At 35.9% G+C, this 17,678-nt stretch overlaps 1 protein-coding gene across 2 annotated transcripts; it reads left to right on the top strand.

Moving 5' to 3' along the window:
- The first annotated feature begins 21 nt into the window (after window positions 1-21).
- Window positions 22-17,637, top strand: ABCC13 (multidrug resistance-associated protein 11). 2 transcript variants are annotated; one of them, XM_088878537.1, is made up of 36 exons: window positions 22-166; window positions 687-728; window positions 831-917; window positions 1,353-1,508; window positions 1,608-1,739; window positions 2,273-2,373; window positions 3,000-3,063; window positions 3,251-3,502; window positions 4,334-4,403; window positions 5,087-5,147; window positions 6,160-6,247; window positions 6,550-6,668; window positions 7,185-7,282; window positions 8,814-8,880; window positions 9,525-9,642; window positions 9,749-9,865; window positions 9,948-10,028; window positions 10,105-10,341; window positions 10,722-10,823; window positions 10,897-10,964; window positions 11,138-11,269; window positions 11,346-11,493; window positions 11,824-12,101; window positions 12,191-12,347; window positions 13,098-13,273; window positions 13,345-13,456; window positions 13,574-13,627; window positions 13,974-14,096; window positions 14,238-14,336; window positions 14,785-14,877; window positions 14,989-15,099; window positions 15,183-15,344; window positions 15,508-15,695; window positions 15,801-15,990; window positions 16,228-16,395; window positions 17,001-17,637. In XM_088878537.1, the coding sequence occupies exons 1-36, from the start codon at window positions 128-130 to the stop codon at window positions 17,079-17,081; spliced, it is 4,371 nt and encodes a 1,456-aa protein (XP_088734663.1). In that variant the 5' UTR covers window positions 22-127; the 3' UTR covers window positions 17,082-17,637. The 2 variants fall into 2 exon arrangements, with proteins under 2 accessions (XP_088734663.1, XP_088734664.1); XM_088878538.1 differs by lacking the exon at window positions 22-166 and adding an exon at window positions 211-584.
- Window positions 17,638-17,678: the final 41 nt, after the last annotated feature.

Raw genomic sequence — 17,678 nt, 5'->3', positions numbered from 1 at the left:
CAAGCACTACTTCATGTAGCGAATCGTGTCTCGCCACGCGTCCATTCGTTTCTCTAGCCACCATGACATAGTATAAAATTCATAGCCAGCCTTACTGTTTAATGCGCTCGGTGACTGCATTTCAATTATGGGTTTGATGAAGTTCATTTGCCCTGATTCTCCATACGTACGAAAACCTTTTCTTTTTTTTCTTTTTTTTTAAAAAAAATTCTTTGTTTTTCGGAACTCTTAATGCATGTGAAATTTTTTACCGTTGCGGTTCTGTATTTTGAATTAGCAGACGTTGGTTTACGTTGTGTTGTTTACTTGGGTTAGCATTTTCTTGAAAAGTTCTCAACGGATTTTCAAGAATCAGTTTCTTGTTCATTTTTCACTCTGTGCTCTCACTTGGGTTTAGCCCGTCATTTCTTGAGCCTTTGATTAGTTATGAGCCTTTTTTGCATGGTTCATATGAATTTTCTCAAAGAATTCAGAGGAAAAAGAGATGGGGTTTTCAAGAAATGTTGTCCCCCCCCCCCTCCCCAAGAAATGTTTAGCGATGAGAAAGAATTATTACATCGTTGCATGCTTTCTTCTGTATCTTGGTATGGTCGTAACCCTGACATTGGTCTACAGTTATGTGCTTTTTCTTTGTTCTTTTGTGGTGATTTTTAACAAGAGTTCTTGGTTCTTCTTGTTTCTTACAGGTGTGGGACCAGAATGGTGTCTCAGAGTGTTTTGACGATCTATATCCTTCAATTTTGTGCTTTGATGTTATTATCATCATTCAACAAATTATACTGTGAAAGGGAAAAAGAATCTTGATTTGTTTCTTCTTTAACAGTCTCACAGTGCTTGGTTTTGGAGTCAACATACTGACTCTGGTTATGGTTGTGGTGCTTGCGATTATTAATAGGCGCCAGAAACAATGGAAGAGGGTATGCCGATGGACTTGATCTTCTTTTTCTCTGTTTTCTTGGATGAATCGTAGACTTGCTTGTTTCTGGGAGTAAAATTGAATGCACAAGTTTAAATTTCGATGTTTAATTCTCTTTATTTCCATCTTCATTTTAATTTTGCAATGGAACTTCATATATGTATTATAACTGCAGAAATGGTTATGAAAAAGTGTACTGATATGAAAATATTACTCTAGCATTTAAATTGCAATGGAATTTCCTTCATGTATTACAACTCATAAAGAGGGGATTGTGTTCTAGAATCGCTTATTTGTGTTCCTCTCAACTTTGACTCTAAACATGAAACCTAGTCTGTCTGGTTAGCCTTTTTATACGTAACACTTCAAGCTTTAAGTGGCACATTCTCTTTGACGGGTTCTTGTTCCTTGCTCTAAATCCTCTGCAATCACACAGGTATATCTTTCAGCAAATATTTTTATCTCCATTCTTGCTGGTTTTGGAGCATGCATCGCATCCTTTGACATAATTATGCTTTTGAGGAGAAGACTACATGTGCAATCCATTCTATTTCATGAATGGCTGTATACATGCTCACAGTTCCCAGTCTGGGTAAGGCTAAACTTTGATATTGTTGTTCAGAATCCAGAAAGCGCAGCTTTCTTTTTGTGTTCTGAGAGTGATATTCTGAATTCTCAATTTGATATTCAGGTGGCTATTCTGATTGTTTCAAGGTGTGGAACTTGGTCGGATGTCTTGTGCAGTGGCTTCCTGTGTTTTTGGTGGACCATAAAATTTCTCCTCATGATACCTCGACTTGAAATAGTTTTTTCTTCGCCTCAGGTGATCTTTTCCAGAAAATGATTCTAGAGGTCTTCGCTTAAATAATGCCTTTTGAATTATGTTTCTTTATCTGCTGTATGGACATCACTTATTGCAAAGTAGAAATGAGGTGAAAGAGCCAGCATTGTGTTTAAGGATCTTAGTATCCACATAATAATCTATTATCAATTGAAATGTCTATAGGAATGAAAGCTTAGACTGAGAAATGAAAGAAGTTAACTTAGTTTTCCAAATAGTTGCCCTATATGAGAAATATTAATTCAAAGATTCGTAGAACGGTGTCTGTAGCTATGTGTAAAACCTCTAATAGTTAAAGCTAAGCAATTTAATCACTATGGAGTTGGTAAAGACGAAATAGCTGGCATTACCTTTGTTCCATAAGTTCTTCTTAGAAGCCCCCATTTTCTCCTCAGTTTCAAGAATGTGCCAGAGAGAAAAAGAAAAAAAAAAAGATGGTAATGATTGAATGCATGCCTCAAATCTTTTCTTGAAATCCCTCTTTTATTTGTCTTTCATCTCATCTTTTGTTACAGGTTGTAAGATGGATTAAGGAGATCTGTGGGACTATCACTGATATCATATTTGGAATATTAATAAACATAATCAGAATGAAGGTTGCATCTTACAGAAACAGGTATTACTAATTTCATGGAAGTCTTATGTTCCACTTGGAAAGCTTGGGAATCTTTCTTTTCTTCTTTTAATTCTTTTAAGGTGTGTCTCTTAGATAAATTATGATGGATGTTTTACAGTTTGGGTAATATAAGACCTATAGATCTTAACTGACATCTAGAATAGAATATTCAAGGCCACAAGCATTTGTCACTGGAATGGAGAAGGAAAGCAAATCGAGATAGCTACGTGTGTCTTGTTAGATGAGCCTGTCTTTTTACCATGCTTCTAATTCCTATTTGAGAAAAATTAAATAAATTATGCATGAGAAAGACATAAATATAATTTTAAATTCATTCTAAGCTCACATTCCAAGACATAGTCTCTAGTAAGTTCCTAAAATATTCATTGATTTTATATTTTTCTGGGAACATGTATTGTTGCACATCTTCCTTTTAGACATTTTCATGATACTTCATAAAGTTAGGTCAAAATAGTGTTGTTCATATACTTATATATGGCAGAAGTATATGTTGTATGTGACATTTTGGCATTAGGTGCTTGTGTTTATATGCAATGTGAAAGTTGGTTAGTCTTCTATTTTTATGATTCACTTAATCTACCTTGTTTGCATTGGGATATTGTTAGTTCAATGGTGGACTCACTTCTCCCCTACCAAAGGGATACTGAAGAACGTCAATTTAGGGATTCAGTAAGTACATTTACACATTCAAACTCATCCTAAGCACAACAATATCTTTAATAGTATAGTGCCCCTAAAACGAGATGCTTTGTTAAGCGTCGAAGTGATGGACCTTTGTCAGTTCTTGCAGTACACTGTTCCATCTTTTCTGGTTTATCATAGTACCTAAGTTCATACTTCTTTTCTACTGTTGAAGGAAATTGTATGTAGAATTTGGCGTGTGATGACATTCAAAACCATTGATCCTGTGATGCAACATGGCGTAAACAAGCAACTTGACTTTGAAGATTTACTTCAGCTACCTATTGACATGGATCCTTCATCTTGCCATGCTCTGCTATTGAGAATGTGGGATGCTCAAAAAGGAAATAATCTTAGTGGCCCTTCCTTATTCAAGACGATATGCTTAGCATATGGATGGCCATATTTCTGCATAGGTTTGTTCAAGGTAATTTATATTTTTGTGCCGATCTGCTAAAGGTTATGCCTTTCCTATCTTGTTAGCTCCCAACATTATTAAGAAAGAGAATTTTAACACAGGTGATATAAAAGGGGATTCTACAATTATTAATATTACATATGAGAAACCTAGTTTGTGTTTGTAGCCAGCATAAATTAATAGGAACCAACTTCACTGATTTCTCTTTCTTCTATGTTCTAAAACAATCCCACATTTTTTACTTGTGTAGTTTAGTGATGCAATTTTTAGCACCAAAAGTATTGATTCTTGCTACTATAACTAACTTGATAGAAATTATATAAAACATGATTTCTAGTGATACGCAGCAAGGTATGATGAATAATTAGTTGGATTGTTTCTTGGAATTGTCTTATGGTGACCTGAGGAAAAGTATGTTCAGTAATTTCTTGAAGTGTCCAGTCTTTTTGTAGTTTTATTTCTGAGTTTTTTCCTCATGCAAATTTAGAATTGCTAGAATTGCTAGCTCTTGATATGGTTATCATGGTTGCATGACATGTTTTATTATGACCTGCACATGCTGTATGATTATGTCAAGTAACATACTTTATCACCATGGAGGCAATTCTCATCTTATTCAACAGTTATATATAGTGAACTTACAACCGAAAGGTTAAATCCATTGCTTATATTTTCTGGTTTCTACTCAAAATGAGTCATCTGCTTTGTTTCTTGGAGCTGTTTAGGACTCTTTAGAGTTTCTGTAGGCTTGAACTTTCTGAATGGTAATCTCCAGGTCCTTTACAGACTGCAACATTGATAAGTAAATCCATACGAGCTTGATTGCTAGCTTCATTGCAGGTGCTTAACGACTGCCTAGGTTTTGCGGGACCTCTACTTCTCAATAAACTAATACGTTTTCTTCAGCAAGGTTTACTTTCCTTAATTACTTCACCTATATAGCTTCTTATGTTTCAGATATTTGAGAAACTAAGTGTAGCATCAAAACGGGTTCTGAAATTGCAATCACTTTTTATGAATTTAAGGTGACTTAGTTCTTAGGCAATGCAGTTCTCGCAATGGAGATGAAATGGTTATTCTGTTTGGTTAACCATAAATTGAGTTTGCATCTGAATGCTGAAATTATGTAATGTACTTTTACTTTGGTGATGGTTGCACAATTTTACCATTGATTACATTGTAATGTTATACCATTCAAACTATTTTCAGATATGCTGATACTATTAAAATGCGTCAATTGTAAACATCAGATTTCAAATCCTTAGGCCCCTTTTGGAACTAATGATTTCTGTATAAAGGTAATAGTTGGTCAGTGTGAATTAATGGACTGTTTATGAAGTTATATTTACCTTTAATATATTCCTAGTGGAGGTTAAAAGAATGGGCTTTCTTGTGTGTATTTGCTTTTAGATATATGAGGAATTAGTGTTTTTTGTATTTTATACAATGCAAATCATTCCGAAGACATACTTCAATTACTTACTTTATACTAATTCACATTTTCTTAAACTGCTGTATTTACTTTGCAATAAATTACTGCTGAAAAGCACGAGTTACTAGTGGAATGAAAGTGCATAAATATTCATTGAACAGGTTCCAGGAGCGTCGACGGTTATGTCCTTGCAATATCCTTGGGCTTGGTATCAGTTTTAAAGTAATTTTGCTACTTTACAAAATTTGTCCAATTTTTATACGCCTTACGACTTTAATTTATCATTCTTCTAGCATGAAGAAGGCTGTGCTGCATGCATAAAAAGTTAATCTTCTCCATTCTGTTGCACCAGCATTTCATTGACCTTGAAAACTCCAGTAGTTGAACCTTTTCTTGGGATTTGACAAAATGTTTTTCAACTTACACTTTAGCACTGTGGTAATTAACTCAAAAGTACTTGCATGTTCTGGAAGTTTTCTTGAAATACACCAAAGGACATTTTATCGCCATCTTGTCAATATGATTAGCTGTAGACTAAAAATTAGTGACAGACTTCTTTCTATGTAATCTCTACTTTATATTGTTCAATTGTAGGCCAACTTAAATATAAAGTTCATCTGCTTTGAGGTACATGAATTGAACGGAATCTGCCAATACAACTTTATTCCTTTTCTTGGAGAATAGTTTATTTATTTCTATAACATCTAATGTTACCTTCATAAACCGCAAGAATAAGAAAGCCTTTGGAAAACTAATATCCAGGGATGGGTGTTTATGACCTTCCTCCAGATTTGATGGCCTTTATTGATGTTCAAATTAATAAAAATTAACTTTAACCATAAAAAGAAAGGAAAAGGACAAAGAGGCATTTGGATCTTCTATTATGTGTAACAGTTGGAGGCTGGATAAACTTATTGTGAAGTGCATGGATTATTTTACATAAGTCAGTGGTAGACTAGCTGCGAAGTTATTAGGTAGAAACAGGAGTTCTTCTTCATGATGATCTTCTTGTTTCAATGTACTTACGAGAAAGTAGCATTCTAGGATGAATGTATTGGAATATAGCAAAATAAGCTGTTGTCCGGTCAGAACTTTTGTTCTTGATGGTTATTAGAACTACTAGTATTATCAATTCTTATTATAAACAGAGTTGCATTTGTGCATTGTTTTTAGTATAAGGTGATGCTTGGTTGTATGTGAAAGTGGCGTCTTAATTTACAATTTGATGGTGCAGATCCTTTCTTGATACACAATATTCATTTCGTCTTTCACAACTTAGGCTGAAGTTGAGATCGAGTATTATGACTATCATCTACCGAAAGGTAAATTTCGTCAACATGACGCAACAAAAGCAAACCGTGCATACATTGATAGATAAGTTCATGATATATTTATGCATGTGCGTGGCTCTCTACTGTGTGTTCCTATGTTCTGCATATTTGTTTATTAATCAATAATGTGGCATCATGAAATTTGATCTGATCTTTATTTTTGATTTTTTGTTCTTTTAAAGACTTTCTTCGCATAATGAGATAGTGTTGTCTCATCACCTTTTACATGTCTCTATCTTTCCATGTTTAAGAAATGATCCTATATTGCTTATGGCATGCATATCTTTTCTCAGTGTCTTTGTGTAAGCTTAGCAGAGAAATCAAAATTTTCCGAGGGAGAAATTCAAACATTCATGTCCGTGGATGCAGATCGAATTGTGAACCTATGCAACAGTGTTCATGATGTGTGGAGGTCGTATTTCTAAAAACATCATTACAGCATTCAAAATCAAGTATTTCTATTGTACTATGTCTTTACTAGATATCTTTAGATTCAAACACTGAGTTTGATTTCGCCCATTTTGTTTTAGTAGGATATGATATATGAGGTAAAGATAACATTTATCTGAAACAACTTTCAAACCATTTTAGTTGAATACAATATATATGATAAAGAGGACATTTCTTTGTAGTACTTTCAAACTTGTGGTTTGATGGCCTAAGTGAAATCACATCAACTCTAGGTATGACTTGTGGCATTAAGCAATACTCTTTGGACATGAGTATCAAGCATCAGTTTTGAAGTAGTTGTATGTGAGATTTACAAGTGGGTCGTGGGAGTTAGAAATTATAATTTACATAGCTATATTGGTGAATGGGTTAGTATGGTACCCAATGTTGAACTTTGCCATCATTTAATAGCATCAGCAATTTCACAGTTATAAAGTTAGACAATATCTTACTCTTTGTACTTGTGTAATTGCATCAGCTTACCCTTGCAAATAGGAGTTGCTCTATATTTACTATACAAACAAGTCAAGTTTGCTTTTGTCTCTGGAGTTGCTATAACTATTTTGCTAATACCAGGTATGTTAACAAAAATTGTTTGTTATGCACTTCTACATCTTTATTTAGGATTACTGTTTCATTCTTATGCAAACATTATTGAAAGGAAGCATATTATTTTGTTGGCGATGAATATAACCGTGAATGTGACAACTAAAACTGCAGAACTTTTTATATATGTTATTTAAACTGAACAAAGCCCTATTTATACATGTTTTTAGATGAGCTCCATACGTAAAGAGTTAATCAAAAGCCAATCAGATCCCCTAATCTAATCATATCCTACTTGTCATCTAGTCTCATCTAGAAATTCTTACTCAATTCTTGCCGGACAACTTATGAGCAAAGTTGAATCAACTCTATTCCCTGAGTCTTGATTATTGTGTGAGCTGGCCAAAGGACTTGGCAGAAGATTGGTCTGCAAGAAAGACCTACTTATTTATGGGTTCATTTGCTTAAGACAACTGTGCAGGGCATCAAGGATTGAGTTTTCTCCCCAATCAGTGAGGTTTCTCCCTGCTAGAATTTCAATTATGATAAAGGCGATCAGGTGGCCTAATGAATCTCTTTATTCTTGTGTGAATCTCTGAGATCGTCAATAGTTTGCTCAACAGTTAAGGAAACTAGAGATTCTTGAAAAAATTGTTCCCCGTAATAGGACCAAACTGATTGAACTAAACGAGTAGATCAAGTTTTCAGGTTGGTTCAATCAGAATTCAAGGTTGATTCGAGCACAAGGAACCTTGGTCCTTTGGAGATTGGGGGCGTAGGCATGACAATGTTTATGGTAGCTAGGAACAATTCTGGCAAAAATCACCCAGTATTCAAGTCAGTGAAAGAGCTTTGGCATAATAAAAATTGAAAGATAGAGAATTGTGGAAGATGTGGAATATCTTACTGGTAGCTAGAACAGTAATAGTATTTACAGTTGGCGCTACATGTGCAGCAGTTCATGTGGTAGAGGCATGTTCGTATAGCCAGGTGGCTGCGACCGATGGCATGCGGGTGTTGCTGGGATGGGTCTGTCGACCATGCAAGAAGCATGAGAACCCTAGAGTGTTTTGAGATTAAATTTTGTTAGTGGAGCAAATGTGTCATCTGATAGGGATGATATGGAGGCCCACATCTACACCAACATACAAACATGATTGTGTATATGTGTGTGTGATTATAATCTTTTCGATTCGGAGTAACATGTATGAAATGAAGTGAATTAAGTTATTGTGGTGAAATATATTTAAACTATGATTTTTTAAATGTTTATAACTCTTTGAATTTTTTTATTGCAATAATTCACAAATTTTCACTAATTTCCATAACTATATTAGATTTGTTTCCTAAATTCTTGGGATTCTTAAGTTTTCTGGTAATCGTAAGTGCTCAACAGACCTTAAGCCACATTTATCTTACGTTATTATCTTTTTTTTTCAATAAGCAAAAATGGTTATGCCCAAATATGATTTCAATTACCATTGGTTCAATTTGAGATGTTCTTTACTTACCAAATATTGACATTTTCTTGTTTGTTGGATATTTACGATCACATTTGCAGTTAACAAATGGATTGCAAATCTGATCGCAAGTGCCACCAAAAATATGATGGAGCAAAAGGATGAAAGGTATTATATACTTATTCTTCAGAACTCCATGATTAATTCCTAGAATGTTTTAGGATGAATTTGTTTTTTTTAAAACTGAGTTTTCTTAATATGTTTTTCTTGTGTTGAAATTTTTATCTAGGGCTGTTCACTTATAACACTAACAATGAGTAATGCAATTATATTTGACTGCTATTTTTGCAGCTTCAATGGTTGAAACCCCTAGACCATTGTGCGTGTCCTCATGGCATCATTTTTCATGTTCACAGATTTTCCATTGCATTAGTCCTTCTCATACATGTATGGTAGCAATTGGTTTTAAAGTCACAAGACAGAATCAAGAATCCTCATTTTTTAAGCTGTACAACAACAATCATTATCTTCAAAATCCCTCAGCTAACCTGCATACTACTCACATTTGGTCTATCTGAGACTACCAGATACTAAAAGAAAATACGAAGTGAAGATAATAAATACAAGGATTTGTGGGGTTCAGCTAAATAAACATATATCTAAGCAAAGAAAGTAGATAAACCAGAAACAGGAGATTATCCTGATTCCTACTAGGTAATACACAAGGGATTACCTGATCTATTTTGATTTGGAATTGCAGAATGCTTCTATTGTGTTAAATTCAGAATTATGATATATACGTCATTTTCCAGGATTAGAAAGACAGCAGAATTATTATCTTATATCCGTACTCTAAAGATGTATGGCTGGGAGCTTCTTTTTGCAAGCTGGTTGACAAAGACAAGGTCCTCTGAAGTCCAATATTTATCAGTAAGAAGGATTTAATTCAGTGTCATTCACGGTTGTACGTTAGTCTGTAGAATAGGAAGTGGCTCCATATCCTTGAACTTATATCGAGCTCCTCTCTTTTTATCAGACTAGGAAATATTTGGACGCGTGGTGTGTGTTCTTTTGGGCAACAACACCTACTCTCTTCTCTTTGTTCACATTTGGACTCTATTCTTTACTGGGCCACCAGCTTGATGCCGCAACGGTATTGTCAGCACTTCCATATTTGCTTGCTAAAGAACTAAGCTTACTTTGATGATTCTTAAATCACTTGAGTTGAGTTTCAGGTTTTCACTTGCCTAGCTTTGTTTAATAATTTGATCTCTCCTCTAAACTCATTCCCATGGGTCATCAATGGTTTGATAGATGTAAGTTTCGAGCTCTTGGTCTGAAATAATTTCCTTTGCATGTCAAGATATATGAATTGGATCATAATTTCTCCAGGCAGCTATATCTACTAGACGATTGAGCAAGTACCTCTCTTGTCATGAAAGTGAGTTTGGGCTTGAACATTCTTCTCCGATTTTCTATGATGAGAAGTTTGATTCCAAAGATACTGCTGTCTCCATCAATGATGCATCTTGTACATGGTCAAGCTATGATGAGAAGGGATTTGATCTGGTATTAGAACATGTAAATCTCGTTGTTCCAAAGGGTTTCATGGTTGCAATTATCGGAGAGGTGATATTCCTAAAATCATTATTCTAGCTTAGATGCTAAATCTATTACTGTGATATTGCAAAGAATTTAAGTCGTAAAATTTCTCATATTTTCCAATGTATGCAACTAGTTATTTTTGTCAAACTTAGTTATGTGAATAGCTTCTATAATTTCTTTTCCTATAGTGGTTGATTTTCCCATATTTCTGAAGCATACACTAAGGATGAGTTAAATATTGTCAAAATGAATCTGCTACACAATTTGGATTTTTCTACAATAAACATGAGAGTCAATTTTACACACAGGAACCGGCCAATGAGCTGCAGTTAAATACTTTTGTAACAAGATCCCCATTGACATAGTAAATTTAAGTAAGCTGGGAATATATACTTGTATTACAGGTTGGATCAGGTAAATCATCCCTATTAAACTTGGTCCTAGGCGAGACGAGACTGATGAATGGATCTGTATATCTAACTGGATCCAGAGCATATGTACCACAGGTTAATTTCTTTTCCTAATATCATCTTTGTGCTTTGTTTCAGAGCAAAATCTCATACTCCACGTATGCTTTAGGTCCCCTGGATATTGTCTGGAACTATCCGTGACAATATTTTACTCGGAAAGGACTATGACCAAAAAAGGTGATATTAAGTATCTATATGAATGGCAAATGTGTAGGTTATGATAGTTTTAATTCCAATAAGTATTCTAAATCTCGTTTATTGCTTATTAGTCTGCCCCCTTGAGATACATTTAAATTTTTTCCAATTTACATAATTTAAATGAATATCTCTTTGTCCTCTTACCGGAGCAGATACACAGAAATATTACAGGCATGTAGTCTGGATCTAGATATTTCACTGATGATGGGAGGTGACATGGCATGTATTGGTGAGAAAGGGTTTAATTTATCTGGCGGACAAAGAGCTCGTCTTGCCCTGGCCAGGTTAGTACTTGTTGGGAGAATATGATACATCATTTTATCTTCTCCCAAGTCTTTAATTTATTATCGGGATGGACAGGGCTCTTTATCATGGCTCCGACACATACCTCCTTGATGATGTTCTGAGTGCAGTTGATGCACATGTTGCTCGCTCAATTCTACAAAATGCCATTCTTGGCCCTTTTATGAACCAGAAAACATGCATTCTTTGTACACATAATATTCAGGTTTGACTATTTCTCTAATTCAGTTGCCTGGCCGTAGATACCTGCTAAGGAAGTTCAACTGTAGAATTTGAAGTGATAATTGCTGTAATTGATATAATTGCTGTTTGTAGCTAGATATTCCATGGATAATAAGGACAGACATGATTGACATTTTGAAAATTTGTGACCGTGATTCATATTTAAAATCTTCTCCAACTCTGATGTCACTTATTCAATAGCTAGCAGCCTTTAAGGTTTCCTTAAAAACAGCTGGAACCTTGTTAATTTCGTTATTAATGAGCTTCGGAGCTTATGCGCTAGTAATTTTGAGATGTTACCACCCCTTTGCAGGCAATATATGTAGCTGATATGGTGGTTGTGTTGGATAAAGGACATGTGAAATGGGTGGGAGGTCCAGCTGACTCATCAGTTACTTCCTACATATCGTTTTTGTCACCAAACGAGTTTAGCACATTGGCCGAAGGACAAAACAGTAAAAAGTTATTAAATATTTCTGGTGAATCAGACAAAGCCCAGGAAGTTGAGTGTATAAGCACTTCTACTGAAGGCCAAGACATTGTTGAGGTCGAGACCAGGAAAGAGGGAAGAGTGGAATCAACAGTATACAAGTGAGCTACTGCTTTCTCAAATCAAGGGATAAAGAGAACCTTGTAACCAAATTTTCACAATCCATTTTAACTGTTTGCACCTCTTCCAGAAACTATGCTGCATTTTGTGGTTGGTTCATAACAGTAGTGACGTGCCTCTCAGCAATCTTGATGCAAGCTTCTCGTAATGGGAATGATCTGTGGTTGTCGTTTTGGGTTGACACGACGGGAAGCAGCCTTAGCAAGTATTCGACCACCTTTTATCTGGTGAGCAGTTAGTTTTTTGGAAGTGCATGGATGTCTAATCAGAGTTCTTGAAACCAGAACTTTCTGACTACGTAGAAGTTGCACTTGGTAACATAATAAGCATGTTGATGCTCTTGTTTTGTACTTTAGGGTTACTTACATAGACATCCCTACAGTAAGTTCCTCTAAAAATTACACTAACAAACTCCCAACGGTCATGTCATCACAAATTTCCTAAGGGCTATCCGATCTTTAGGAAGGAAATTTGTTATGTAAACGTGAGTATCGGAAGTGTAATGTAATTTTTTTAACCAGATGAGCTTTTATTTGATATGCCCATACCTTTAGGGTGAGGAAATGTAGAGAAGTTCTTCTCGGGAAGAAACTTAAAGCAAGATTAATATTACGGTCCAGGAAGATGATATTCATGCATTTTTTGGCAATTCCCCTCCAACTCCTATTTCTACAAGGTTGAAAAAAGGGAAAACGATGGAAAGAAAGAGTGGAATAGGGTCGTCAAGGAGCTCTTTTGTGAAGGAAACACAAGTCTTCATATCAATTATCTGCTACTGGCATAAATTTGAACTGAGCTTGTGCTCAATAAAAGATAAAAAGCTCGATGTAGAAATCAGAACTAGCACATGTAAGAAGTTTTAGGAAGTGATTGTTACTGCCCCTGTGGGCCATATTTGACTGTACGTTCACAGGAAGACCAGGATTGAGTTGCAGGATGTATAGACTTGGTTGATGTTTTCTTATTTGATTTTGCAGGTCATACTCTGTATATTTTGTTTGGTGAACTCGTCCCTGACTTTGATGAGAGCATTTTTATTTGCATTTGGTGGTTTACGGGCTGCTATTAGAGTGCATGATCAGCTGCTGCATAACCTTATTGATGCACCTGTTAGTTTCTTTGATCAGACCCCAACTGGAAGAATATTAAACAGGTAGCATACAGTTCCGTTTTCAATAAATAGATCTGTCATTTTCTCTGTTCCACACTAACCGTTTTATATAGATTGTCGTCAGATCTGTATACCATTGATGATTCGCTTCCATTTATTCTCAACATTCTCCTCGCCAATTTTGTGGGTCTCTTAGGAATCACCGTAGTTTTGTCATTTGTACAGGTACATAGAGCCCCTTGTAGTTCAACTTGTGTGCTAGCTCTTAAAAATTGAAATTTATTATTCTCTAACTGTTATTTGAATGAATATTCATCACTGAAGGAGTTCTTGTATATGCAGGTCATGCTTTTGCTGCTTTTAGTACCCTTTTGGTTTATGTATAGCAAATTGCAGGTTTGTAGCATATCTTTATCTAGTTTTAAAAGTCCAATGGCATGAGGTAGAGCTCTTTAGAAAGTGCAAAATCTGGACAAGGAGAAAATAGGACAAGAAATATCTTTTAGTCATATAAAAGTTTTCGGATATGTGGTAATTAAACTAAAGACTGCTTCCTTAATTCTGGAAGCTGGATGTATCAAAACGAGCAGTAGACAGTTTTTCTTAGCATTATGTTTAAGCTGGCATTTATCTTTTGTATCTTTATTACATGCCATTGACCAATTGGCTGTAACAGGTTTAACAACTTAAAATAGGATACAAGAATTTAAGTGTAGGAGTTACTAAACATAAGAATTTTCAGGTATACTACAGATCAACATCGCGGGAATTGCGAAGACTGGACAGTGTTTCTCGTTCGCCTATTTATGCCTCATTTACAGAGACGTTAGATGGTTCCTCAACTATTAGAGCCTTTAATTCTGTGGTAAAGTGTAGTTGATTTACGTATGTCGATTATGCTTCCTGTTATTTGGAGTTTACTTCTCTTTACTTTGGTTTTTATATATTACTATTCTAAGCATGCTTGTCCTGTTTGGAGATGCCAATTGATTATTCTTTTGGACAGGATTTTTTCTTATTCAGATTCATGCAGCATGTGCAAACATATCAGCGGACCTCTTATACAGAAATTATTGCAAGTTTATGGCTCTCCCTTCGCCTTCAGGTATGCTCCATGGGCTTATTACATATAACTGCATCCTTTATATTCGATGCATATTGTGCAGAAACTATGAACTTTCACATTTTTTATTCTGTTTAAGCCCCTGATGTTCAAGTATCCAAAAACTTGAACTGGTGCTGATGGAGTTCAGAGCTTAATCCGATACTACACTTTAACATAATCTTTTCCTTTTTGGCATGCACTTCATTTCCATGTGCAAATAAGTAATTTCACAATATTTTAAGGTGTCCTAGTATATACAGTTTATTATAGTTCAACAAAATCCTATCCTAGTATGACAAACTTGAGTAAACTTGAGCGACCGTGATGTAGGAGCATTCCTCATATGACAAATTTGTCTGTTCTTCCATTTGATTTTGATTTTCCTTTCTTTTCTCCTCTCATGTTTTGCATTTTCCTAACAAGTGCTAAGAGATGAACTTTATTTTAGTTGTTAGCAGCATTTATTGTCTCCTTTGTCGCGGTGATGGCAATTGTTGGAATGCACGGACATCTCCCTGTCAGTCTAGGTACACCTGGGCTGGTAAGCATTATGCTACTGAAATCACGGCAACATGACAAAAAACAAATTTGAAATGCTCTGAAAGGATTGAACACACTTGTCCATTACTAACATTGAATCTTCTTTCCATAGGTTGGGCTGGCTCTATCTTATGCTTCCCCAATTGTATCATTGTTGGGAAGCTTCTTGACAAGCTTCACTGAAACAGAGAAGGAGATGGTTGCGGTCGAGAGGGTTCTTCAGGTGAGTTAGATGAAGATAAATCTTGATTTTTTCCGCTGTTTTAAGCATGCTAATGAAGCGCTGACGCTTTTCTCTTGCTCCAGTACATGGACATCCCTCAGGAGAAACTGACAGGACAAAGTCTCTCTGATCCAAACTGGCCATCTAAAGGAGAAATACAGCTTCAAAATGTGACCCTCCGATATAAACCATCCTTGCCCCCTGCATTATTTGATGTTTCTTTTCATATCCCTGGAGGAACTTGGGTTAGTCTCGATTCTCATGATAAATTTCTTGCTTGTGTGCATGTATTTTGGTAAAGGGAGTCGAATATTTACCAAGTGGATTCAAAATCTCTTATGTATAAATTATTTCTATGAAGAATCTACTTATAGTATGTCTGAAAGACCTTGCATGGGGTTGAATCAGGTTGGAATTGTTGGAAGAACGGGTGCTGGAAAATCAAGTATCTTGAATGTTTTATTTCGTCTCAACCCAATTTGTACTGGATGTGTTCTGCTGGATGGTTTGAACATCGCTGGAGTTCCCGTTAGAGATCTTCGGTCTAACATTGCAATAGTTCCTCAGACCCCGTTCTTGTTTGAAGGATCTTTAAGGTAGTCTGAGCATTCCCTAGTGAAGGAAATACATGATATATATTTTTTGCGTGCTAAAAAAAATGAGCATTTATAATGTGTTTTGGTTTCTGCATCGATTTTTAGGGCCAATTTAGATCCACTGGAGACGAGCAGTGATGAGAAGATTTGGAGCATTCTAGAAAAATGCTGTCTCAAGGAGGAAATAGAAGCAGCAGGTGGACTAGACAGCCATGTAAAAGAGTCTGGATCAACGTTTTCAGTCGGGCAACGACAACTTTTGTGCCTTGCACGTGCGCTGCTCAAGTCTTCTAAGGTACAAGAATAGATGATGGCAGATGAAATTAATGGGAATCATAAAGAGATTTATTTGACCTGCATAATAAGTTAATCGAGGGTTAATATGGATTCTTTTCCGACTTTTTTGTTAATATCAACAAATTCGTAAATTTTGACTCGCAAGGACTTTTGTTGGACGGAAGCAAATCTTAGAGGTGTTAGTTAATGGGTTTGGTAGATATCGCTGACAGAATCTACAACCATGGACATTCAGGTACTCTGCTTGGACGAGTGCACTGCAAATGTGGATACTCAAACAGCTTCCACACTGCAGAAAGCTATTTCAAGTGAATGTCGAGGCAGAACTATTATCACAATCGCCCATCGCATTTCCACCGTTTTAGTCATGGACAATATCTTCATTTTGGATCAGGGGATTCTGGTATGTTTCTACTATCACATACTTTATGCACTGATCTTTGTAAAATTCAGTTTACACCACCGAGAACGGCATGAAACAGTTTTTGGTTTGTCTTATCAACTGATTTTCGCGTGCTCTAAACAGAGGCCGTATCTAACAAAAAGTGGAAACTTGTTTGAAATGGTGATTGATTCATAGGTTAACCAGATTGTTGATAAGTTGTTTTCGCTTGAGGTAGAATACTGATACTCTTTTGATAGTGATGTGATGCCAATATCTAGACTCCTCGAAATGACTAAAACGTCTCCAAGACGTGATTGTGTAGTACCATAAAAGGCCTGGATCTGTACACTTTACGTCATTCCAACCCAAACCCTACTCGGTCCAAACCCAATACGAAAACATGGCACTTGATATTATTAGACCTATCGCAGCGAGAGCCTACCATTGTGCTCACTTGAATCGGTCCAAAAGTCTAATCTTAGGGCCAATGTGATGGGTGTTGGTCTGGTACACCTAAAGTAGTGTCCACTTTGAAATTTTAGTAATTTCGTGATTGGTTATAACTTTTAACACAACAAAATTTACTACCATGAGTAAATGTTTCGCGTTTCATTTCCTTGCAGGTCGAACAGGGAAACCCGCAGGTACTTTTGGGTGACGAGTCATCCAAATTCTCGAGTTTTGTTCAGGCATCGGCTATGTGATTTCCTAGAGAATTCTTGTGTCTGATAGACCGGGCTACCGACCTGAACTATGCAAGCTCCTGCCGACTGACAAAAACGGAACCGATATGCTGATAGAATATGACTGGGAACTACTGGTGGTTAGTGTTCATCCATGAATTTAGGAACTTTAACATTCTTAGGAGGCAGAGGAATGAGAATGAATAGGACCTTTTAGCTTACAAGTTGATCATGAAGATCCGGATGATTCCTAGTTTGCATGCATCTTATTAGTCATCATCGAGACACTGTTCTTCACTATGCGCATCTACGGTTTGATGATGTGAATGTAACATTAGCCGTAGTTAACTAGAATTGAAATGGCATGGAAGACGGAAATATATTGAGTTTTTTAGGTCAAATCCACATACGGTGCTTTGTGGATTGGGTGTTTGGATGACTGTCATATTTGAAAATTTTAATTCAAGTCGAGTTTGATTGAAGCTGAACCAATTATGTAATGAGTACAATACATTTGTCATGTGATTGGTGTACAATTTTGATAAACTAATCAATAACATGACAAGCATATCTATCACACTTGTTCTGTAATTTGTTTGGTTCGGACGAACTTTATTT

This window comes from Sesamum indicum, linkage group LG3 (genome assembly GCF_026168435.1).
Source record: "Sesamum indicum cultivar Baizhima isolate 11 linkage group LG3, ASM2616843v1, whole genome shotgun sequence".
NCBI lineage: Eukaryota > Viridiplantae > Streptophyta > Magnoliopsida > Lamiales > Pedaliaceae > Sesamum > Sesamum indicum.
The sequence above is the reverse complement of the archived record's forward strand: the minus strand, read 5'-3'. Positions and strand labels throughout refer to the sequence as shown.

Coding starts and splice junctions, on each gene's coding strand:
- ABCC13 (XM_088878537.1), top strand. CDS start 128: ATGGGTTTGATGAAGTTCATTTGCCCTGATTCTCCATAC. Junction 8,881..9,524: donor ATGGAGCAAAAGGATGAAAG/GTATTATATACT, acceptor GTCATTTTCCAG/GATTAGAAAGACAGCAGAAT. Junction 10,342..10,721: donor TGGTTGCAATTATCGGAGAG/GTGATATTCCTA, acceptor CTTGTATTACAG/GTTGGATCAGGTAAATCATC.